The sequence below is a fragment of the Eptatretus burgeri genome, chromosome 12 (assembly GCF_056783735.1).
Source record: "Eptatretus burgeri isolate ZD-2024b chromosome 12, Ebu_testis_v1, whole genome shotgun sequence".
NCBI lineage: Eukaryota > Metazoa > Chordata > Myxini > Myxiniformes > Myxinidae > Eptatretus > Eptatretus burgeri.
The window spans coordinates 82691993-82717662 of record NC_140972.1 but is presented as its reverse complement, the minus strand read 5'-3'; the positions used below and the strand labels follow the sequence as shown (position 1 = coordinate 82717662).

Below are 25670 nucleotides of genomic sequence, written 5' to 3'. Positions count from 1 at the left end.
TTCACACCTCCAGCTTACTTAAAATATACTAGAAGGGCACTCGACGTCATGACGTGGCCAGCTATGCCTCCACCCACATTATTACATCATTATACATACATGCATCAAGTTTGGTTTAAATGTTTGAACCAAGATTCAATATATTAAATAATTCTGGCTACCAGACCATGCAGTCTGATCAGGTTTAAATTTAAAACATATTCACCATGAGTACTCATGGTGAATTAAAACTCATGGTGAATTAAATTAAAACTCATGGCGAGTACTCACCCAGGCCAACATTAAAACATATTCACCATGCGTACTCGATCATAACTGTGAGTTTCACTTCGATTGATGAAGCGGTTCAAGAGAGAATTTGTTACAAGATCTTTGTTCAGTGAAACATGGCTGCCAGACCATGTGACCTATGAATTATATTTGTGAACACCTTGGTATCCCCAAGGCTTGGGGAACATGTGGGTGAAGTTTCCCCTCGATCTGGCAACCCGTTCTGGAGAAGAAGCTTTTTAAAGGTTTATTCTTCAAAAACAACACAGCTGTCAAACCATGTGACCTATGACATCATAGGTGGAGAACTTTTTGCTCCTCATGGATAGGCGATCATACCTGTAAAGTTTTGGAGAAGAAGATTTTTGAAGGTTTTTATGTAAAAATAATATGGCTGCCGCACCACCACACGACAGATGACGTCATCAATATTTTCTCCGCCCATACAATTTAGCCATAGATGACCCTCAAAAAAATTACTGATCAGATAACACATTTGATGTATGCAATTATGATGTCATAACAAAGTCATCTTTGACGTCATGAAAAAAAAAAAATCACACTTGTTTTACCCATTGGGAGTACTTCACATGTGCCAAATTTCAAATTTTTCCATGGAGCAGTTTCAGAGATACAGAGGTCCTACGTTTCTCCTTTTTAGCAGCGTCTCGCGTAGCGAACGCTGCTCATAGAGAGCTCGGCGTTGTTCTTGTTGTTGTTGTTGTTGTTGTTGTTCTTGTGAAGACAAAACCTTAACCTCTAGGACTCGGCTCTTGTATAAACAAAATCCGGATCTCCTTAAATACTAAGCACATGTACACATCCTCGCATTGAGGGTGCCTTTTGAGAGCGTCTATCATGAACTTTTAAATATATTCGGACATTTGTTTTAAAGTTTCGAAAGGTTCACGTTACTATTTAAAGATTATTCCATTTATCGTATTGTAATTTTGTAAATGCATTATTTATTTCGTAAATACGTAAATACATTATGACGGGTCTCGCTATTGGCTTAATCAAGGCACGTGACGAAATATCGGAAGTTGTTTTTTTTTTTTTTTTTTTTTTTTTAGCTGACAAAACCTTTAGGACGCTGCTCTTGAACACATTTGTCCTTGTTCCAACATGGCTGCCCCCTCGAAGCCTCCTATATTATGCAAATTTACCTCCTAGAAGGCATTCCCACAACAACATTTTATGTTTTTCGTAATACTGACACGTTGTGATAATAAAAATGTATTTTATACAAAATAATATGTTTACCACCTGTATTATTATTATCGCTATGACTGATACCCCCGATGAAGCCCTTCTATACAGCTCATGCGTAAGAAATAATGCCATTGGGAACGCATCTCCATATAAACCCTTTAAGCGCATCATGGTTTCATGACCCCTTTTCACAGATTTTCGATTAGCGGTCTCTTTTCCAGCAACGCATCCTGAACACTAAAGCAAGGTATTAATTTGTAATCGCATGTTGAAAAGTATTAAGTAATTGCATGTTCAAATAAAAAACGTTTCTGTGCATTGAACTCATTAATGAAGCCTCAAGCTTGTATCCGGTCAATGATTGAGCACAATTCTCTTGGCTCTAATAACAGGATCCTGGACAATTATTGAGATTGATGTCGTCTTATCTGATGAAACAATGTAGGCCCTCAAAAACTAATGGTATATCTAACTGCATAATGATGGACTACCTGATAAACAAATGTACGAGTCACCTGCAGCAAATGGTACAGAGAAATGTCAGTCACACATGGTGGGCCAGATGTCTGCGGGAAGAGTGCAGCCTTCAAGCAAGGATATGGAGAGAGGGCAGGTTTCATAAGTTGTTCATCTGCCTGCATATGACACACATGCATAGGAAGAATATTCAACGCACAATGAACTTGATAAACCCCTGAGGGGTTCACCGATCATTGATCCCAAGGCATCTTGGATTGTGATGTCAAGCAAATAAAAATGAAACTGAAGAGGATTTTAAATTGTGATTTTTTTTTAATATGATTTATGCAGCCTTGCAGCCTCAAGTATTGTGGTGGGCAGAGATTGTACGGATTATTTGCTAAAAAGTAAGCTTTTGTTGTAACATTTCATCAAGTCTTTCAGATGTAAATCAATGGCCTGATTCTAATGGAAATTTTGGAGATTAACTTTCTCCCAGGCCAGCACTGAATGCAAGGAATCCGTTAACGAAGACAAGTATACATTGTGGAAACAGATAATTTGTTGTGAGCAGATTTGCAACAGTCCATATGCAATCTTTTGTGTTTTTTTTTTTTCCCACCTCCTGAAAAAAATTTAACATTACAACTAGTGATTAGAACACATTATTATGAAATGAACAGTGAGTAAGTTGAGGTGTCCAGGGTTCATGGACACTTTTTCTTGCAACATTATCCTCTGGCCTGTACACTGATTGGATATTTAATGGCAAATGCATGGAGGTAAAAAGCAGGCCAAATTGAAGTTTCCTATGAAAGGATGATCAAGCAATAGAACAGCAGTCACAACATTAACAAGTGTGAAAGGTTGATATGCAAAGCAGATTTAAAACTGCCACTTCCACATTTGAGATCATGCTCATGTATAAATCATCCCACAAAATCCATCAATCTGGCCTGTTTGGCATTACCACCGAAGCATGTAACTCATTGATGTTGGGATCTCAAGTTCCATTTCCATATACTGTGTGGTCTTGAGCATTGCATCCTAATCTTCTCATTCATGTAAAAGTGCAATGATGTCCTTGTTCTAGACATACAAGCTCCTCCACAGAAACTTTTTAAAAGCTATTGGTCAGTGGAAGAACTTGGCTATACAGTCATCGAGCAAACTGTTTAATGTGGATAATGAAAAGAAAACTTTTTCATTAAGATCCTGCAAATTTTCCCAGGTGAAAAAGAAGAAACAGAAAACACAATCATGCCTGTAAGGTGGCTGCATCCACTCCACCTGGAGAGTACATTAAACTGGCAGCTGCCAGCAGTGTATGACCCTCCAAAAGCATGCTTTCGATGCCCCCGTGTTGATTAGACAACAGCAATCGTCCATTAGCGAGGCTGGCTTGAAATACATCAGAAACATCTGCCAACGAGGTTGCAGCACATATCAGAAACCAGCATGTACAAAGTTTGCTGTACAACACTTCAAATCCTACGCACCATATAAACATTTTCTTTGTGTACAAAATCAAGGCTCATGGTAGAGCTAAAGCAATGAATGGATCAGGATGCAACAGAACAAAAATAGAATAGTAGAAAGAGTGGGGGGGGGGGCAGGGGGACACCAACGGCAAGGTTGAAGGACTAAACACAGGGGGACTTGGACAAATAATGGGTGTGAGGAGGAATGAGGGATCGGGGAGCACGCATAGGGTGGACAGGAAGGACACAGAAGCAAATATTCAGGAAGGAAAAACTAGAAATTTGGAAGGATGTGTGGGTGTGGATTAATGGGGGTAGAAAATATCATGGTTTTGGATGGGTGATGATCTGAGATGGGGGTGAACAGCTGTCTTGAAGACCTGGAGAGATGAATGAGATTGAAGAGGATGTGGAAGTTGATTCCAAAGGTGGGGGGGGGAGGAAGAAATGATTGGAAGTGAGCAGTGATTCTGGATATTTCACCAGAAGGGGGATGATGGTGGACCATGTGCACCCTGCAGGAGCTTAGGGGGGGGCAAAGCAGAGAAAGAAGAGTGGGTGCAATACCAGAAAGAAGGCGATAGAATCCAAAGACCACCAACCGGTCTGGAAGTGCTGTGGTTAAAGAACGTACATCGAAGTGCTTATTACTATTGAAAAATATTGATAGATTAAAATTGCACTGTATCAAGAGAAAAATGGCTGCACCTAAGTCAACAAAGGTATAGGCATAGTCACTGGCCTTCATTGCATAAAAATAGGGGCAATACCCCTCGGCACTCGCCTGATAATGGCTGAATAAGAAAACCAGGTAACCACTGGTCGGCATGGATGACCCACAAAATATGTAACGGAGAAGAAAGTGAATGTTTTCATGCCGTGAACAAATTATGATACATCACTAGTGTTGAAGGTTATGCTCATGTTTCATCGAAATTGAGTGAAGTTTCAGAGAAGAAAAATACATATTTTGAGGGGCAACCAACCCCCCCCCCCACACCCCGAGCTTTTTTATGCCATGAATAAACTTTGATACATCATGGGTGATGGAGGTTGAAGTCAAATTTCATCAGAATTGTGTGTGAAGTTTCAGTCATTTATAAACTTAATTTTGTGCACCTAAATTTTGAAATCACAGTCCAGTCAATCAATTTATCAGAACCATCACAGAAGAATCTTACCTACACTAGCTGAGAAAACCTTCCACCAAAAGCCGCTGTTGCGCTATGTTGGAGCATCTTTGAAGAACGCATTTAGTGTTTTTTTTTACCACACATGAGGACCTGAATACCAGTTATGTGAACTCCTGGTTATTAATGCATGTTGTTTGTATCCTTTATGATGTCCTTAAAAACAGCAAGTTTCTTGTATGGAATGATTTTCAATTTTGTTTAACTGCCAGGCAGACAGAGTTTCAAAAAAAAAAAAGCATCTCACTCCTCTCTGCGCATATGTGATCGGATCAAATTCAGAGCCAAACAAAGTACTGGTAAATTCCGATTCATATTGTTGTGGTTCTTGGAACCGCATGCATCCAACAGATAGTGGTCCCAAGACAGTTATTCTATTAATATGCGTGTCAAAAGTCCCTTCACTTTTTGTCTTGCGGGACAACAGGGTTGTGCGTTGCGATGATCTCATAGCTAGGTTTGCTTACATCATTTCTTCATTTCATTTTTACTCTTCTTTTCTGATTATTCCTGAGATAAATCTGAGCCACGTGCACCCTTCGCTGTGAAATGGGTCCTCACAGAGGCCAGCGCGTGCGGCGCCGCTGTGAGGAAACGATGACGTGTGAGCATTAACAGCGCAGAGCCCCCGTCCCCAAGTGAGCCCTCAACCCAACGTGTGCGGTGAGTCATACAGTGCACTTGGCAGTTAGGGAATATCGCCTCGTGCTTCCGATGATCTGGGGAATATTGCCGGTTGCATTAAAAAGGCATACGAATGAATATCTCTGAAGAGGCTGAACGAATGGTGTTTTTCACAACACAGGAAACACAGCCAGCACGACGCCCACGCTGCACGAAACGCGTACGGAGGCCGATAAAGGCGACTCCACGCCTAGTTGGGCGGGATGAGAGTGTGCGAAGTAAAAGTGGCGCGTTCCTTTTCAACCAAATATCTGATACATATTGGTGTTCGCCCCGCGCGCACACTCCAGCAGAGTCGTGCGGACATGAGCGCTGGCCACATGCGTAATGGTCGAACTACGCGCACTGTATGGAATGTGCTCGAAGGCAGACACATACGCCGCTCGTGAATTTATTATCGTACAAAGTAGAGCACGAATGCACCGTTCGCGACTTTGTATCGTATTTCCTCAATATCTGACACATCGGTGTTCGCCCCACGCACACACCAGCAGAATCGGGCAAACGCGAGCCTTGACCACGTGGGTCATGGTGGATTCGCACGTACTGTGCGAAACATGCATGGATTTATCCATAACAATGTACCTCCGGCCCTCGCTGGCAGCAGCAGATTCCCCATGGATGGTGAACGTCTCCTCATCTCTACGGCCAGCGAAGCTGCGATCGAGCAAAGTAATGTTGTACAGTGCAGGAGACGTTGGCGCACGCGGAGCAAGCGCATTGATCAGCGCTGGTCGGACGCCCGAGCAGGCATGCGGGACCCTCGACCAGTAGCCAGGGCACGACCCGGGGGTTTTTGCGTGAGGCCGCGTGAGGGGTCGGGGATATTGGAGCGCCGATTCAAGTGATGACGCTTCGCTTCGAGGTGGCACCCCGCCCCGCGAGTCCCACAAAGGTCGGAGCAGTCCCTCCGCCTTTCTCTCGCTCGTCCTAGTCTCTCTGCCGGACATCGCCACAACCCACCTCCTGCTGCCTGGACTCCACCTCCTCGTCTCCGCCCACACGACGTTAACCCCACCCAGCACAGCAAGGTTGAAGGACAAAACACAGGGGGACTTGGACAAATAATGGGTGTGGGGAGGAATGAGGGATCGGGGAGCAAGCATAGGGTGGACTGGAAGGATACAGAAGCAAATATTCAGGAAGGAAAAACTATAAATTTGTAAGGATGCGTGGGTGTGGATGAATGGGGGTAGAAAATATTGTAACGGCTGTGGAAATTCGCATTACACCATAAAGGGCCCTCAGGTGAGATATCTTCATAGGTACATGTGTAGTTAGCCCAAACCCGTTGTATAGAGGGAATTTATGTGATTCATCCGGGCTGTGAGGCTTTGAGTTAGCCATTTTTTCTTTTCTGTCGTTATTTTGAGCCAACCACGTCTCAACCGCCATCACACAACAACCACCTTAACCACCACGCCAGCCATCGTCACCAACTACAACCACGCTCCAACCCGCAGACAACAACCACAACGCCAACCCTCACCACAGAAGACCCTCCACCACCTTCGCCTTTACCTTCACAAATTCATCCCACATCATCACTTCTACGACCATTCCCGCACCACCTGTGAACACTGAACGTCGGGCTGTCTCGGGCCCGTTTGGCGATTGGTGCCGAACGCACCGAGCCGCGAGCGCAAATGGCGGCCTTTCCAAGGGGAAAATTCGGATCAGTAACGCTTCACGCCCAAATCTCCTCCGTCCAATTGGCGAGCGCGGGGCGGTTTGGCCCCGCCTCCAAGCGTGTGTATGTGACGTCCTTATATGCAAATTTTAGGATCAGGAGAGGTTCACGCCCATTTTTGCCTGACCAATGGCTGACCGGGGGGAGGGGGCGGCGTGGCCCTGCCTCCAATCGCGTTCTGATCCTAAAATTTGCATATTGGTTGTTCCTGCCGCCTATAAAAAGGCGAGCGCAAGGCGAATCGAGGGAGTTGGGTTTTGGAGTTGCTTTTGGAGACGAGGAGAGTGTGCAACTGGGGGAGTTGAGCGAGGAGTTGCTTTTGGAGACAAGGAGCGTTGCGTTGGTGGAGTCGAGTTGAGCGCGCGCGGTGGAGCTGCAGGCAAGGGAGCTCGGGTCCGAGGCAAGGAGGACGGCGGTCTGCGACGAGGTTGCGGTGTGGGGGATCTCTCGTCTCGTCACGGGACCCAAGCCAGCCAGCCACTCCCCACTCCCCCAGGGCATCAACAATTCCCCCCGCGCTGAGATAGTGCAAAAGGGGGCCCCGTTCCCACCCCACCCCAAACCTGGTGCCAACGAAACCCGCCAAGGGGAACGGAGTCGGGGCACAGCAGCGCGGCCACATTGCGGCTTGCCCGCCAACGCGTCACGAGGACGCGGGTAAGACCTCCCCGGTCTCGCGGACCTGGCCACTCCTCCATGTCACGCGCACATTTGGCCTACGGGCCTGTCTGCCTCCTTGTCTGTGAGGGTGGCTTCTTTCCTTTGCTTTTGTGTAAATGTGTGTTGGCGCCATCTGTGAAGTAAAACTGTACAAGTGTTGCCGTGTGTGCGCGTAGTCGGTTTTACCTCTTACATTTGCTTTATGTGCATTTCGATTCTGTAGGCCTGTATATACGTGCTTTCCGTGTGCAGCGGAATAAAATTCTTGCTTGTTGAACTGCGGCCGTTTCGCTTCGTCTTTTCCCCCATTTGAATCTCCATTCTGCTTCACATAAGGGGTTCGTAGTGTGTGCAACATCCCGGTAATTAATCTGAACCGTCCAGGTCGACGATAACACCGCTCGGTTATCCCGATAGTACGGACCAGCCGCCCAAGCGGCTCGTGTCCGAAGTCGACCTGTGGCGAGGTACGATCGCCCGGTTTACCATCCGCGTGGGTACTTAGGTAGGTCGAGTTTGGCGAACAACCCTACCCTACGCGGGTGGCCGATTGGCACGATTGTGGTGAGGTTGAAAGGCCCACCCGTGACTAGCTCCCGGCGTTGGTCTGAGAGGGTCATGACAGAATTGTCCGTCCGGTGGGCCACGTGCCGCGATTCGAGTTACGTGGCCGTTCGCACGCCAGCGGGCGCGAATTCGCAACAATATCATAGTTTTGGATGGGTGATGATCTGAGATGGTGGTTAAACAGCTGTCTTGAAGACCTGGAGGGATGAATGAGATTGAAGAGGATGTGGAAGTTGATTCCAAAGGTGGGGGGGGGGGGGGGAGAGGAAGAAATGATTGGAAGTGAGCAGTGATTCTGGATTTTGGGTGTTTCACTAGAAGGGGGATGATGGTGGACCATGTGGTCCTGCCAAGCACTCCATCCACGCACTCTGGACTTAGCCCCTTCTCCACTCCAGCCCTCCTTCACGCCCATGGTCTCCACACGCGCTGCTGAAGCCAGAGACAATGCGCCAGCTGTTGGGTACCGCACCACGGAGCAATCTCCCCCCCCCCTCCCCACCCACGAAACATATTGGTGGTGCGTTCATGCAATTAAGTACAAAGGTACAGAGATCGTAGCCTCAACTCCTCTCCCTTCTTGTTTCAATACTTTCTATTCATCGGCTTTTCTGTGTCTGTGCGTGTGCGTGTATGTGTGTGTGTCCTGGCGCCTGTCTGCTTAAGTAAGACTGCAGCAGATCGTTATTGTTATTATTATTATTATTATTATGTTCGCGTTAAGTCTGCTCTGTGTCCCCGTTTGTAAGTTGCCTGTAAATAAGTCATTATGAGGAATGTTCCCAGCTCGTTTTTGTGGTTTATTTCATTGATCCAGCATGGTCCGAATCCTAGCTTAGCCGGGACTTTATTCCCAACGATCCGTTCCTTTTAGCTGGTACGTCCTTGGCAGTGTCGCTCGGCTGCATCCGATCCGGTTGAGTGATCTGGTTCGGACAAGGCATGCCGAGGGCGTGTTCCCCGGTAATTAAATCACGTGATTAATTAGCTAACCCGATTAACCCAGAGACGGGAGGACCCGATGTCACGCGGTTGAGTTATTGGCGTTCACGGTCGGTTAAGCAACCCGCTGCATCACGGAATTATCCGTGTGCGACGGCCTACAATTCCGGGGACTCTGGTAGACCGAGATAGCTTCCCCTGGCCCGCAACAATATGTTCAAAATATATTTTCCGATTCGTATTCAAAATATAACATTCAATTGAAATGAAGTTGTTCATCTATCATAAACTGACATTTGGAGACACAGACAGACAGACACAAGTGAACGAATTGCTAAACCTGCTTTTCGCTTCGTGTGTAAGGGTGAATTACCCAAGAACATTGTTTTCAGACAAGGTGTGGAAACAAATGATAAACTATGGCAGAGATTGCAGGCCTTTGTATATACAGACTTACGAACTGCAGTTTTATCTTGCAGTTGCCAAATGGAGATCAGGAAATTGAACCAAGGGTGGACTTTCAGCAGCTCAGTATCTCCAAGCTCAGGACACTGTTCCACATTCAACCTGTTGAGAAAAATCAAAAAAGAATTGACAGCTTCAGCAGGATAAAGGGAACACAAATTTGATGTTTTTAACTAATCCCTTTAATACCGAATTGAATTAAGTCTACAGAAGTAATAATTCAAGGTGTTCACAATTTAATGGGCACTGCAGAATCAAGAAGTAACAAGAAACAATGAAGCCTCTTGGAAAGTACTATTTTTCAAGGCACAGCAGCAAAGCAAAATATGCGTAAAGATAGCTTATTTTAAAAGGACTTTTTAATTGGGAAATAACTATTATTAAAAGCATTTTAGTTCCTCTTGACCCAATCATGCAATGAAAACAACTCATGACAATCATTAATCTCCATTAATCGAGGGAAAAGGGGTGACTGCAAGGCCATACTCCTTCGCCTATTTTAACAATTGATAAGAGATCCGAAATGGAATATAAATCTAATGTTAATCATAAAGGCTGGTATTGGTCTGCCATTAGTGGAATCAAAAGAATGTTGATAAAAGTATGCTAAAAGTTATAGAAAGCAATGAGAAACTGACGTTTTGGGCATTAACTCTTCATCGGAGCAAAAGAGCAAATGAAGGGTTAACTGTTTGAGTGCTGAATTTTTCCAGTATGCAATTTCAAAAATATGTTATTTTTTATTTTCAGGCAAACAGAATAAAACATCTGTATTGTTTATAAGGCAACCACACGAGGCAACTTTAGAAACACTGAAAGAGGAAAACCTAACAATTTGTTAACAATGACACGGGCCACAATAGTGGCCAACTGCACGTTCCTGTGAGTACTCAATCGTGGCCAGCAGCTCTTAAAGTTACCCTAATATCCAAAAGCTAACGTATCAAAGTACGCTAACAACCCATGGTTAGTACAAGTTCATGAACGTTTTGTTAATTCCATCCATGGAACATGTCTGCCAATCTTAACACAGGAAAAGTTGAACACTCAACTTCACGAACATAACAACACATCTGCTGCTTCAACATACTGAAATTGAACAAAGGACTGTTAAATCACATGTTCTTTACATGCATGGTGCATCCTCCAAATAAACATTTAAGGAATTCCACTTACTATTGCCAAAAAAAGGAACACCTCATACAAAGAAACAAAGGCAAATCTGTCAAACTCGCCTCACTTCCCCCATCTCACCAATGCATTCATGCACTATACCCACATCACATCAAGGGTAATGATCTTCTTATTGTGTATAGCATCATGCAGCTCACAGATTCAAGTCCAAATTGGATAGCTGCATCACAGCACTATCATATTGTCAGGTGAATTGCCCTGAACCCTTTATCAAATTCACGTAGATGACACTCATTAACAATATGGTGAACCATCCGATTAGGATGACAGCAGTTACATGCTGGGCTGTCTTTGAAATTACATTTGTGGAGGTGGTGTGATGTTCTCACACAAATGCAGCACAAGGGTCACAATGAAGAGCTAAATTATTCAGACTGAAATGCAACACTCAAAAATAAGATTCAAATGCTGTGACTTTGGATGCAGAACTTAAGAATAAAGAGAAAACCAACCCCCCTCTCCTGCAACACACATTCCCCACCACCCCCCTCAGCCCTCCCCCCCAACCATGCATTCAGTGCAGCATTTCTCCATCCGTTTAACAAGTGATCTGATCTCCATTTGTCAAAGTTGGGAATTTGGAATCAGAATAATACCTGGAGTCATTATTGTGTGTGGTGAAGCAAAAGATAATGTTTCTGCATGGCAGGCAGAGCTTATCGCTTCCGGGACCATGCATCAAGGGCTGTATATAGTTTTGATATATACATATACATATTGTCATCACCATCGTTTTATAGCCCGTTTCCATGCTTGCATGTGTTATCCGTGGTTCACCTAATGGCTGCTTTCCAGGCTGCATGATCTCTTGTGAGCCCTCTTGTTAGGCTTTTAACTCTAAGATTGTCTCTCAGCAACACATCCCATGGTTTCCTCAGATGGCCTTTAGCTCTCCTTCCAATCACGTTCATATTTATACATCTATTCACACAGCTGCCCACCCCCATCTTTCCACATGTCCGAACCACCTCAACCAATTCCGACGTATAACCTCACGAATGCTTTCTATACATAACCTATCTCTTAATTCCACATTTAGTTTCCTATCCTTCAGTGTCAAATTACACATCCATCTCACCATTGCTTCCCTGTGCAGAAGTTGTGGAGACAAGGTTGACCGAGACAGAGACAATTCCTTTGGTACCAGGTCTCTTCGGAGAATTCTTGGCTATCGCTGGTCGGACTTTGTGTTCAACGAGCGGTTGCTGAGAGAGACTCGGATGAGATTTGTTACCTGCATAGTCCGTGAACGTCAGCTGCGGCTGTATGGACATGTGGCTCGTTTTCCTGACGCTGATCCTGCTCACCAGATTCTCAGCGAGGGAACCTCGTGAGTGGAGGAGGCCAATGGGCCGACCACGTGCATCGTGGTTGCAGCAAGTTGATCAGCATCTCAATATGGAGATGGGCCGGGCATCTGCCTGGGACATGGCCAGACGGTGGCCCCTGGAGTACCAGCAGAAAGTGTATGCAGTGACACGCTGCTCCGGCACATGCTCCCATACCTGACCAGACCCGACCTGACCATTCTCATTTCATTTTGTTAACACCTCCGTTCATCCTCCTTTTTGTTCACACGTGTTTCACTGCCACATGACAATGTGCTTCTTATGCAAACTGCAAAATGTTTTCACTTTAATTGGAAAGAGGTCCCTCTACTCCCAAAACTTCCTCCAACCACTTATAATTCTTGCAATCACCTACACCAATCATATCACTAAGATAAAATAATTTACCTACACATTACAAAGATATATCCCCATAAACTAACCCTTCCACTCAAACTGAGGCAACTTGTTTACCTGTGCAAACAACACATTTGAAGTCAAGAACCACCTGCAGTCTACCCCTGAGGCCACAGCACCTCGTGTGCACCCAGCAGTTGCAGTATTAATATAATATTGAATTGCTACCCACACCATTTTATTAATTTATTTATTCGTTTTTACAAACAGCACAGGGCTACCTCCCCCTTGTTGATATCTCACAAAGTTGTGGACGAATCAGGATGAAATTTGGTGGGCAGGTTGGGTGTGTGGCAAGTACTAACTGGTTAGATTTTGGTGAAGATCCGAATCCGGATCAGATAATTTTTTTAAGTGATTCTTCACCAGAGATATATGGCAAAACTAATATAAAGCACGATATCTCAAAAAGTTGTAGACGGAATCGGAATCGGGTGGATAGGTTGGGTGTGTGACCCTGACAAATTTATTCGATTTTGGTGAAGATCGAAATTGATCTGGATTTGAGAATTATTTAATTATTAAAGTGATTCTTCACCATTGAGAGATAGGGCCGAAAGCGATATATAGCATGATATTTCAAAAATGTATTGGGGCCGATATGTTCTCGTGGAGCAGACATTACGTGGCGGAGGTATGCGCTCTCCCAAGTGCCCTTCTAGTTTTTACTGTATTCACTTTCAGTACGCTGGCTTCCATACCCTCCTTACATACAGTATAGTTATCCATTACCTCTTCCACACTGTAGGCTATCACCACTGGATTATCAGCATACAGGAGTTCCCAAGGTAAGCCTCCTTCAAATTCCTGTGATATAGCCTCAAGAACCATGATTAACAGGATTTGGCTCAAGACTGACCCCCTGATGAACACCCGCTTTCACTTCAAAATACTCACTCTGCATTCCATTTACCCTCACATAAGTTTTTGAGCCATCATACATTGCCATGACTACCCTAAATAACCAATCCTCCACACGTAACTTTCTTATGGACCATTGCACCACTTCCTGAGGCACCTTATCGAATGCCTTCTGCAAATTCACAAATATAAAGTACTGTTGTCTCTTCTTCAAGATATTTTTCCTGTAATTTCCCAACTATAAAAAGAGCCCCAATCATGCCCTTCTTGACATGCAACCAAATTGCATTTCATGTTCATTAACACACTGTCTTTTCAACCAGCAGCTTCAGACCCCGAGAGTTGCCCAAAACTAAGACATCACCCTTTCCCTATATAAATATTCACTACTACACTCTTCAACCAGTCATCTGGGACAGAGGTCTCCCTAAAAATTGCATTTACCAATGTTGTGCTTCAATTCACTCCAATAAATCACCAGATGCCTTCAGCATCTCCACGCTAATACCAGTGCTGCCCGCCGCTTTACGATTCTACATTTCATCGATGGCATTCTCCACCCCAGGTGGTGGGCCCTGCACTGGCTCCACTGCCTCCAAAATATCCCTGGTCCAAGGGAACTCCTCATTTAGCAGGTGCCCAGAGTAACTCCTCCAAGCATTACTAATCTCCTTTTGGTCAACCAGTACATTTCCCATATCATCCTTCACACATTGTTCTCCTTTGAGATCCTTATTTTGACCGATCATTTGCTTTGCTGTTGAGGTATCTCCCCTATAATATCTGCATTATTTATCACATCTGAAAGCAGATCCTGTACTATGTTTTTGGCCTTGTGAACTTCCCTTCTTGCCCTACGTTGAGCCACAAAGTATTCCTCCTTATCCCTCCTTTTCCCAAATCCTCAACAAAGTCTTCTTTTTTTTGTGATTAGCCCGATCCACCTCATTGTTCCACCACCAAGTAGCCTCATGTCCAGCTGGGCCAAAAGTCCAGCCACATGAGTTATCAGTAGCATGCAGCAGCCCATCTTTTAAAGAGTCCCAACAACTCTCAACATCTTCTCCTACCATAGAGCTTCCAAAATTAATTCCCAACCCTGCAGAAATGTTCCAATATATATATATATATATATATATATATATATATATATATATATGTATATATATATATATATATATATATATATATATATATATATATATATATATATATATATATACATATATACATATACACGCACATATACACATATGCATATATATATATATATATATATATATATATATATATATATATATATATATATATATATACATATATACATATATACATATATACATATATATATACATACACATACATACATACATATACATATATATATATATATATATATATATATATATATATATATACACATATATATATACACATATATATATATATATATATAGATATATATATATATATATATATCTATATATATATATATATAATATAAATATAATATATATTGTTAAGGATTCAGCGGTGGCGGGATTCCGCACCTGACTCTTGAAAGCCAAACGTAACAGATTCGGCACCACCCTCACCACCGTCGTCTCCGGGGTTTATAACGCCGGCTGGCTCGGCACAGGCCTCGGGTCACGCGTCTTCAATCACGATACCAACGTACCCCTGGACTTACCAGTTGGAGAAATAGACCCCGGTTACAGACTGGTTTTGTCAGATGCCGAGCATTTTCTGCCAGTCTGTAACCATTTTGGTTTTATATACCAATCGAACAGATCATTCCTCGACGCGACACAAATTAACTCAAAGCGGCAACTTCATACGGATCAGCCAGATTTATTGGGGAACACAACACAAGCAAAACATTCACGACAATGTTTTAATTAATCTATAACCCGTTCTTAACTAGGGAACGCCGGATTACGTGTTTCGAGGGGTTCCCCACCGAGATATATCTTAAACAACATGCAGACAAGGCATAGACAGCATGCAGACAAGGCAGAGTACTTTCATGGACGAGGAAAGTGTCAAAAGCACGAATGTCGCTCGTAACAAGCGGATGTCCACGGATTCGAGCCCCCAAGCTTGAGCACACCGTGTGGCAAAATGGCGCTCGCCCTCCTTTGTCGCACCGCACGCGGCCTCTGCGCGCTCTGACCCTGCGTAAGGTCGATGGCATAAGACAGTCAGATCAACGATGGGTTTCAGCTGGTCTCTCACAAGGTCCAGCATACATGTGCAGGCCTGGCCTGTTCACCAGACAAGGGCAAATCGCAGTGCCGGGCTCCAGCAGGCTGGGTCGATGGGATTCCAAAACGTCGTCGAGCCGTGAGGTGAGTCAGGACAGTCAGAGGCTCCGTCGTTCGACGCAGGTTGAACCTGTCGATCACCTCCTTTCGAAGCCGACTCCAGACTCACACATCAGCCAGGTCCTCTGTTCTTCACCACCTTTTCCTTTCCTTCTCACCTCGAAGCCCGAGCACACCTCAAAACCGACTGTTCCCCCAAATTGAACTACTCCAAGAAGTCTCCGTTCGCTGCCCACCAGCTCCTCGCCTTTTCAAAGCCGACAAACTCCTCCCCTTAGTTTCACTTCCTCTTTTTGGCCACTGCCTCTCAGCCGACTGGACGGGGCCTCGTCCAGAGAGGGGAAAGAAGAAGAAGAAGCCCTCGGCACACCACCACTGCACAAACAAATAGCCTGTGACACCTCCTGGCACACATGTAACGTCCATTTTACCGAACAGCCTGGCTAAACATGCAGTTAATGGGGGATCTAGGCTAATCCTATATTTAATAACATACCAAGGGCCATTTCCGTAACAATATATATATATATATATATATATATATATATATATATATATATATATATATATATATATATATATATATATATATATATTTTGATATTGTTACGGCTGTGGAAATTCGCAGAACACCATAAAGGTCCGTAGTTCAGTTAGATCGATAAGTTTGTGTTCAGTTAGATTTCCCCACCGTTGTTTAATGGAAATTCTTCGTGTTAACCGGGCTGTGATCCTTTGAGGTAGGTATCTCTTTTTCTATCGTTATTTTGAACCAACCACATCTCCACCACCATTACAACAACCAACATCGCTCCCCTTAACCACAACGCCAACCACGCCAACAACGCCACAACCACGATCGCCTCTACCGTCAACCACCTAACCACCTTCACCGCTACGTCAGCTATAAATTCCCTTCTTCTCCAAGGACACATTACAACCATCTCTCCACATTCATTCAATAAACGCGAGCAAAAGGAAACTAAAGGAACTTCGACGGCGCGCGGATTTTTCCCGCCTAATATTCCCGTCTGTTTTCTCCGCACTTGGTGTGGGGGGATGGCGAGGCAGATCGTTCGCCATTGGTCGGTTCGTGGAATGAGGCGCTGGGAACGGAGGAACGCCCCTTTTCTGGAAGCTTCTCGCAGGAACTGGAAGAGGGGCGGAGCAGAAAACGGGGAAGAGCAAGGGGTTGAACCCCAGAGGATACAAGGGCGGACAGGACGCGAGCTCGAGGGGTGATCGTGTGGGTTATTGTCTCTTCGGGGGAGCTTCGTCTCCGTGACATTGGTGCTTTTTGAATGTCGTTGAGCCTTTTGTCGTCGAGCCTTTTGTCGTCTCTTCGGGAGAGCTTCTGGATTGTGTTGGTGGCTTCAGCCTCTTCGGGGTCGTTGGTGGTTTCGACGTCATCGAGCTCTTCTGGTCTGGTGATTGCTGCTGCTTCGTGGTGGTTCGAGCTCCGAGTGCCTTCCCTCTGGGCACCAAGTCGTGAGGGTTGTGTGCGGTGATCCAGGGTCGAGGCGCGCACGAGAGGAGAGAGCCGAAGAGAGCTCGCCGACCGTCGAACCACGAGGGTGCAGGTAACCAGCGTCGGTCTCGTGGGGCCCATTCGGTCAGCCAGGCTCCCGCACATAAAGCTCTCCGGACCCGGTCTGCCATCTTCGTCTTTTGGGGATGGTCCTTTTCTTTTGGGCTTTGGAATGAATGTTGTGGCGCCGAGTCTGATTAGTAGAACTGCTTAAGTGCCTGTAAATTATTACTGCTTATATTCGGTCGTAGTGCTTTCCCTTGCTTTTGCTTTGTCTGTATACGTGATTGCTTTTGTCTCTTTGCATGCGTGTATGATTATTTCTTTGCCTTGCCTGCATACGTGTTGTGTGTAAATTATAAATAAATGTGCTTGGTTCAAATGTACCCCGTTCGTTGTGTCCTCTCCCTATTGGAAATGCCATCTTACATCGCGGAATAAATACTTGGGTTTTAAATACCCGTTCAATAGAATCGGATCCGGAAAGGTCGGCGATAATAACCGCTCGGTTATCACTGCTGAACGGAACGAACCGCCTGGGCGGTTCATGTCCCAGGCGACCTGCGCCGAGGTACGGTCTCCCGGTTAGCTATCTGTGCGGGTACTTAGGTATATCGAGATTCGGCGATTCACCCAATCCTGCACGGGTAGAAAATTGGCTTGGCCGTGGTGGGGTTGAAGACCCACCAGTGACAGGGTTCCGGCGTTGCTCCGGAAGGTCACGACTGAATTGTCCGTCCGCTGCGCGACGCGGTTGCGATTCGAGAAACGCAGTCGATCACATGCCGGCGGGCGCAAATTCGTAACACTGGTGTCCGGGAGTGCATTTCGAATCCACCCCGCCTCCAACTAAATTCACGGGAATCGGATCAGGGGTGAGTGGAGCGACCCTCAATTGCCACTAAACCACGAGCATTAAAATTATTTCCGAGAAGCAAGATGGCGTTCCAAGGCGAACAGGGTTCCAAGGGTGCAGGGTGGTTTAGAAATGTGTATTGATGTAGGATCCATGGCCCCGGACGGTTCTTTTTATAACCCCACAGTAGGGAAAGAATACTGGTTCTGGCTCACTTTTCCCCATGTAAATGAATGGGGGATTTTCAGCCATGAAATTTTTCTTTTTTTTCCCCTAAAAAATAAATCCCCTTTTTAGCCCAAGGTATATTTATTTGTCTCCCCTTTTAACCTGGAGCCTGGTGTTGGCTTAGTGGTTAGGGTGGCGGCTTGGGATCCCAGGGTCCTGAGTTCAAATCCCGTTGGCTGCTGAATTAACACCAGGGGGTTGACTCAGCCTGCCATCCTTCCGAGGTCGGCGAAATGAGTGCCAGTGTACTGGTCCCGGTGTATGCCCCGGTTAGAATAGGTGTACCATATCCCTGTGTGTCGTAAGAGGCGACCAGGGTTGGTGTCAGGAAGGGCATCCGGCCATAAAACATTGCCTCAAGAAAAGCCAAACCCCTGCACAGCAGGGAAAAATGGCTGTAAAAACGGTCATTTTTATTTCCCCTTTTAACCTAGGGGCTCTCTATTCAAATAACCCATACAACAAGATAAAGATTTGTTAAAGGTGATTCGAAAGAAATATCTGAAACGCCTAAGCCCCGGGACACTCTTTATCAAATAACCAATGCATATTGTTTAGCTCACTCATTGAACCTATAAACATTTGTTCATTCTCAAATTCCTTCAATAGTTTAATTTTCTTTGCACAATAATCCCCATCTAAAATATTGAAAAACAAAACATTTGAATCTTTATATTTTTTAAGATACCCCTTTTGTGCCATTACGAAATGATAAACTTCTCTTAATGATCTCATCTGGCCACCGCCCGAGTTGCAAATCATTTTTGTACATAAACCATGCCAGAAAAAAGTTTTGTTTCAAATGTTTTCAGTTCATGCCGTGAAAATGAGGAAGTTTTTTTGACACGGCCGTGCTGTGTGAATGAGGAAGTGGTTTTGGACTGTCATGCTGTGAAAAAATAGGAACTATTCTGTGAGACAAGGTCTCGTGTTTATATTTTATCTCAGAACACGAACTGAAAACATTTGAATCAAAACTTTTATGGCGTGGTTTATGTCCAAAAACTATTTGCAACTCGGGCGGTGGCCAGATGAGATCATTAAGAGAAGCTTGTCATTTCCTGTGCCCACACCCAATGATTAAGCAATCTCCTCATCGTTGCTTTATAAGCGGTTCGCCAGACAAAGTTTCTGCCAGACGGGATTTTCATTTTTACAACTGAGGCATGGACGATATTTCTTCCGATGAAGCCAACAGCCCACTACAGAGTTGGTAAGTTTGTGTATGCTTTTCTCTTTGAACGATGAAGCAAATGATTATTAATTAAATCATGATAATTCTGATATATATATATATATATTTTTTCCCTGACAGGGCATTGGAAGAAATTGAGTTCACATATCATGACGTGGTTCATGAAATTAATACTCTTATTGAAGAGATCAATGATTTTAGAAGAGAATTGAAAGACATTTTCAATGAGTGGCATGAAGTCTTATCACGTCCTCTCATCTCGAAGGAATTAAACCAATGGTGAGACACGTGTGTGTGCCTCTCTCTCTGTCTGTCTTTCTACCTACCTCTCTCTGCTCTTATTGAAGAGGCCAATGATTTATAATGACTGGTCTCTGATCTCGAATGAATTAAACCAATGGTGAGGCACATGTGTGTATGTGTGTGTGTGCGCGTGTGTGTGTGTGTGTGTGTGTGTGTGTGTGTGTGTGTGTGTGTGTGTGTGTGTGTGTGTGTGTGTGTGTGTGTGTGTGTGTGTGTGTGTGTGTGTGTGTGTGTGTGAGTGTGTGTGTGTGTGTGTGTGTGTGTGTGTGTGTGTGTGTGTGTGTGTGTGTGTGTGTGTGTGTGTGTGTGTGTGTGTGTGTGTGTGTGTGTGTGTGTGTGTGTGTGTGTGTGTGTGTGTGTGTGTGTGTGTGTGTGTGTGTGTGTGTGTGTGTGTGTGTGTGTGTGTTGCTTTCCCTGTCTGTCTCTTCATCTATACCCTTGACTTATTATTTTTTTTCAGCACTATCGCACAACATCAGCTGTTGAAGCAATCTTGTACAACACATGATTTTCTGGAGGTAAATATTTCTGAATTATTATTAATATCACTCGTACAACACATGATTTTCTGGAGGTAAATATTTCTGAATTATTATTAATATCACTCTCTCTTTAGAATGTCGCCTTATGTTGGTTGCATCATTAGTTTGGACGTGGTTTTGTCAGTACACTGGAATTCATTTTATTGACCTTGAAAGGATGACAGGCTCCTGGTGTGTTAATTCAGTGGTCAACGAGGCTTATTCATATTACCATGTAATTATCTTTATAGAACCTAATTATTATCCACTTTTTGTTTCAAAACAGAATATGGTGTCTGAGTTTCGAAATCACAAGGCATCTGAAGAAGATTGCTGGGAAAGATTGTACATTCTCGCAAATGAATATTTAATATTTTCAATATTAATAAATTATATTTGTTTTGTTTACAATTACTTGATTCTGAATTACAAGAAAAGAATAAAAGAGATGTAAAGGGTGGTGGGTTGGGGGGGGGGGGGGGGGGGTAGGTGCGCTCCCCAATGACCCATCACCCCCTCATCCCATCCCTCCCCTCCCCATGTGTGTGTGTGGGGAAGGGTGGGGGTGGGATGAGGGAGGTGGTGGGTCAAAGGTGGGGGCGCACAGGGGGATGAGGGGGGTGGGGCTTGTGTGGGCGGGGCTTGTGTGGGCGGGGCTTCGGTGGGGGCTTGTGTGGGTGGGGTGTGTGTGGGAGGGGCTTGTGTGGGCGGGGTGTGTGTGTGGGTGGGGCTTGTGTGGGTGGGGCTTGTGTGGGCGGGGGTTTATGTGGGTGGAGCTTGTGTGGGAGGGGTTTATGTGTGTGGAGTTTTTGTGTGGAGCTTGTGTAGGCAGGGCTTATGTGGGAGGGGTTTATGTGGGCAGGGTTTATATGGGCAGGGGTTTATGTGGGTGGAGCTTGTGTGGGAGGGGTGAATGTGGATGAGGCTTATGTGGATGAGGTTTGTGTGGATAAATGGATGGGTGGAGAGATGGGGGATGGGTGGATGAGTGGAGCTTGTGTGGATGGGTGGATAATTTTTTAATTAAATAAACATGTTGTGTGTGTGGGGAACTAATTAACTAATCACTAATTATGTGAATATGATGAATATGGGTGGAGCTTGTGTGGGGTTTGTGTGTGTGGAGCTTGTGTGGAGTTTTTGTGGGGAGCTTGTGTGGAGCTTGTGTGGGGTTTGTGTGGGGTTTGTGTGGGCGGGGCTTCGGTGGGAGGGGCGTGTGTGGGCGGAGTCAAAAAGGGGCGGAGTCAAAAATTTCAATTTATTGGAGCTTGTGGGGGGGTGTGTGGTGGGGTTTGTGTGGGGTTTGTGTGGGCGGGGCTTGTGTGGGCGGGGGCTTGTGTGGGTGGAGCCAAAAAATTTCAATTTATCTTTGTATTTTGTAATTCCTGTGAATAAAATGAACCTAAAATCTCTTCCCCTTCCAAATCATATATCTTATAAGTCCAAGGAACCGTATCTATTACATCAACAATTTTAAAAAGCTCGTTGGTCCATCTTTTCGTATAACCTTTTTCAAAATGAGATTTCCACCTATATATTCTTACGATATCACCAACTTTGAACTTAGGTTTTCTGACATTAATCTCTTTTTCATATTTTAATTTTGTAAATGTTTCTGATGGTTTCATATTTGTTGCCGTGTGAATCGTGTCATTATACTTATCCACAATATCCTGAATAAAAGATGACCATTGTTGTGAACCGAGTTGTGTGAATTTTTTATATAGTCTCTCTTTTAAGGTACGATTAAAACGTTCAACAACAACTGCCTTCCCTTCATTAAAGGTACTGTATAATGTAATACTGTTATTTTTTAGAAAATTCATAAATGTCTTGTTATAAAACTCCCTACCCTCATCAGTCCACAATTTTTTAGGTTTTCTCTTACTTTTATTAAATATCTTTTGGAAGGCTAACATAAGAGTATTACCTGTTTTGTTTTTTAATGGTACAACCCACGCATATCTACTCCTCAAATCAATAACGGTTAAAGCATACTTGTACCCCTTATCATTATTGAGTTCAATCAAATCAGCAGACCAGATATAATCTACTTCCTTGGAATAAACTTTCCTTCTCTGAAACTTTGTGAATATTGGTTTATGTAATTCATCAGCTAATTGCTCTTCAGTCTTAATGGCATCATTAGAGCCTATAAGTTTTTTGAATTTCCAAGTCCAAGTTTCAATTTAGCACTGATCATCTTCTTCACAATGAACCGATCAACTTTTTCTCTCAAGGTTGGATTTTGTATCAGAGACAAATTATACAACATTTCTCTATCGGCTTCATGCTTTTCTTGCAACGTTGTGGTATTCCCATAATCAATATCGTGTCTCATGCACACTTCATCAACTCTATTGATAGGCTTACTCCAGGATTTAGGATTGTCTGCCTCATCTAATCTTTTATCCAAGTTTGTGCCTGGGCCACAGAAAGAATACCCTGGAAGATGTAATTCCTGGTATTCCAGTAGTTGTAAATTTACTTCCTGATAAAAACTTTTGGATATCTCCTCCGAGTTTGTGTTGGGAGATAAATTGATTTTTTTTGAACCACACACCGAACATATACCTTTTTGTATAACCCTGTTATTTTTACTTTTAATATATGAAATATTTTTAGTATTAGTTTTCTTTTTACATTTGAGACAATAACTCATTTATTTATGAGAAAAATTCCTGCAGAGTGCAAAAACCTTTTAGTTTCCAACATGCACATTTGAATCTTAATTTTTAAAACATAAAGAATCCTTAGAAATGCCTTCACTCTCTCCTCCATTTATTTAAGAAAAAAAATGAAAAACTTGAATTAAAATCCATATCTTGTCGATGCTAATAGTCTTGTCGAAAGTATTGCAAATAGACTTGTCAATTCTTTCTTTTCCTCCTCGGTGGGTTGAGTTATTTTCTGTAATACCCTTAATCTTTTTTTAATCTCACTGGTTTCCATATTTTGATATTTATTTTGTCTCGCTCTTTCCTCCCTCTCCTCCTTCTCTCTCTTCTCTTTTTCCTCCTTCTCTTTCTTCTCCCTCTCCTCCCTCTCCTTCTCTTTCTTCTCCCTCTCCTCCCTCTCTCTCTTCTCTCTCTCCTCCCTCTCTCTCTTCTCTCTTTCCTCCCTCTCTCTCTTCTCCCTCTCCTCTTTTTCCTCCTTCTCTTTCTTCTCCCTCTTCTTCTTTTCCTCCTCTTCCCTCTCTTCTTCAACTCCTTCCTCATCCCTTACTATCCTTGAATCGCTTACACCCCATAGAATATTATACATATATTCATCAGGATTTCTTGTTATTCCTGTATCCAAAATAATTTTTTTTACAACAGGAAACCAATAAAATTTCTTTTGAATTTCTAAAAGAGCCTTACCTTTTCTTAACTTTATAATTTTTTCATTATTTAACATTCTAATTAAATCTAAAGTTGTCGGTTTATCAACATCAGCATAATGCCAATCTTTTATTGAAAATACCTCATTCTTATGTTGTAGAACATATTTATTAAAATACCGAATACCCTTTTCTTGAAGGTATGCTTGGACACAGAAATGATAATTTTCTTGAAGCCTTCTTGCTGTCATTTATGTATTAGAAATATATGTTAGAACAATATTATGGCACGAAACACCTCCCCATCTTCCCATAGTTAAATCATTTTGTATTTCCTTACTTATTATATATAATCCTGTTTTTTCTGTTTTCATGAGATAAACAAGGGCAAAACCATTATTATATTTACCCTTATTAAATTCTTTTATTTGTTGTTTACTAATCGTAGCCCCACAAAACTCATTCTCGATACCAAGTGGATAATATTCTTCCTTACGAGACTGATTTAATTGTTCCAGGTCTTCGAGGTTAATTTTAAATGACCAATTATACCCTAAATCATTCATATCATACCCCCATTGTTCTATTCTCATACAAACGATACGCCCTTCTTTATAAAAATTTATTTTAATTCGAACTGTGAATTCTGTATGACCTGGAGATAATATCAACACTTCTGTATCTTTGGAATACACGGCTGTTTTATTTAAGGATATATATTGTGATAAATCGCTTAATCTCACCAAGTCATTCGCTTCAGTTGGGGTTGGATAATTTTTTAATTTATAAGCATTTTTCATGTTAATATTTTTGGTTATATTATATTTATGTCGTTCAGCCTGTGCCTTTGTGTAATAATTTGATAAATCAATATCCAGTTCTTGAGATACACCAAAGATAGAACCATCTTTACCAACATAAGTCATTTATATTAGATTAAAAATAATATCATAAATTTTTTTATTTTTGTTGAGTTGAAATAACACATATAGGCATAATTGACCACAACACTTGGAATTTAATTCTTGGACTTGAAATGTTTGATAAACACCATTCTGTAAGAATTTTATGACTTCAACAGGTGGCGGAAGACCAAAACTATCAAAATAATATTTGTCTTGACTATTAAAAATACAAACCCAATGAGAACCGTTCCCATTATTATCTTCTAAGTTCATAATAATATTCTTTGTATGTTTTGGCACATTTGTGAATTCATCTCTCATACAAATAACCACATTATGAATTTTTAATTTCTTACAATATTTGACAAGTTGTAAATTTGATGTTGTATTCTTTCCAAATTCTTTCAACCACTCATCAATGCTCATTTATTTATTAGAAAGATATAATCCATTACCTCTTTTCGTTAATTTTACACCTGCTTGTGCTATAGAAGAAAGCATATCTCCAACTAACAATCTCGCTTTATCAGGCAGACCTTCAAGTTTTTCAGCAAAATCTACAATTACACCACTTCCACTAATTTGTTTCTCCAACTCTTTGTTATGTCTTTCCAATTCTTTTTGAGCCTGGAGTTGAGCCTTCCTTTCGTTGGCAGTTTTGACCGCTGTTGAAATACCACCCGTCAATGCTCCAACCGCACTTAAACCAGCAAATAAAGGAATTAAAATGGGAGAAATCCTCCACTCGTCTCTCTTATTGAATATTTTTTCAACATTGGTTTTGTCATTTTAATTTTAAGTGAGCCAGTGTCATTCAAGATTTTAACCTGTTCTCTTGTGAGAAAAACATCAATTCTTACTGCCCCTTTTCTCTGAATTGTATTAACGTTAATCGTACAAGGCTTTTGATTTTGAACACAAGATGATAGTTTATGAAGATTGATTTGATTAACATATACCCCAGTTGGTACTTTGCCACTCATTTATTTAACAAAAAATTATGTGAGACTAATCATCACACCATTATCTGTATTAATCTGCAATTCTGTTTCTTCCAAAAGCAAACAA

General features: G+C 42.9%; 1 protein-coding gene and 1 long non-coding RNA gene across 3 annotated transcripts in view; one reads left to right on the top strand and one right to left on the bottom strand.

Annotated features, from left to right (window-relative positions):
• The window catches only part of SPG11 (SPG11 vesicle trafficking associated, spatacsin), a 213204-nt gene that overhangs the window by 84865 nt on the left and 102669 nt on the right, over positions 1-25670 (bottom strand). The window contains exons 17-19 of the mRNA XM_085848691.1: positions 9613-9722; positions 3206-3363; positions 1998-2117 (exon numbers count right to left, since the gene is read on the bottom strand). Coding sequence (XP_085704817.1) covers positions 1998-2117; positions 3206-3363; positions 9613-9722 — 388 coding nt within the window. The remainder of the gene's footprint in view (positions 1-1997; positions 2118-3205; positions 3364-9612; positions 9723-25670) is intronic.
• Positions 19219-20825, top strand: LOC147016008 (uncharacterized). Of its 2 annotated transcripts, XR_015049969.1 has the most exons (4): positions 19219-19569; positions 19672-19830; positions 20315-20372; positions 20662-20825. It is a non-coding gene; the product is annotated as an uncharacterized LOC147016008 (long non-coding RNA). The 2 variants fall into 2 exon arrangements; XR_015049968.1 differs by having other exon boundaries at positions 19219-19830.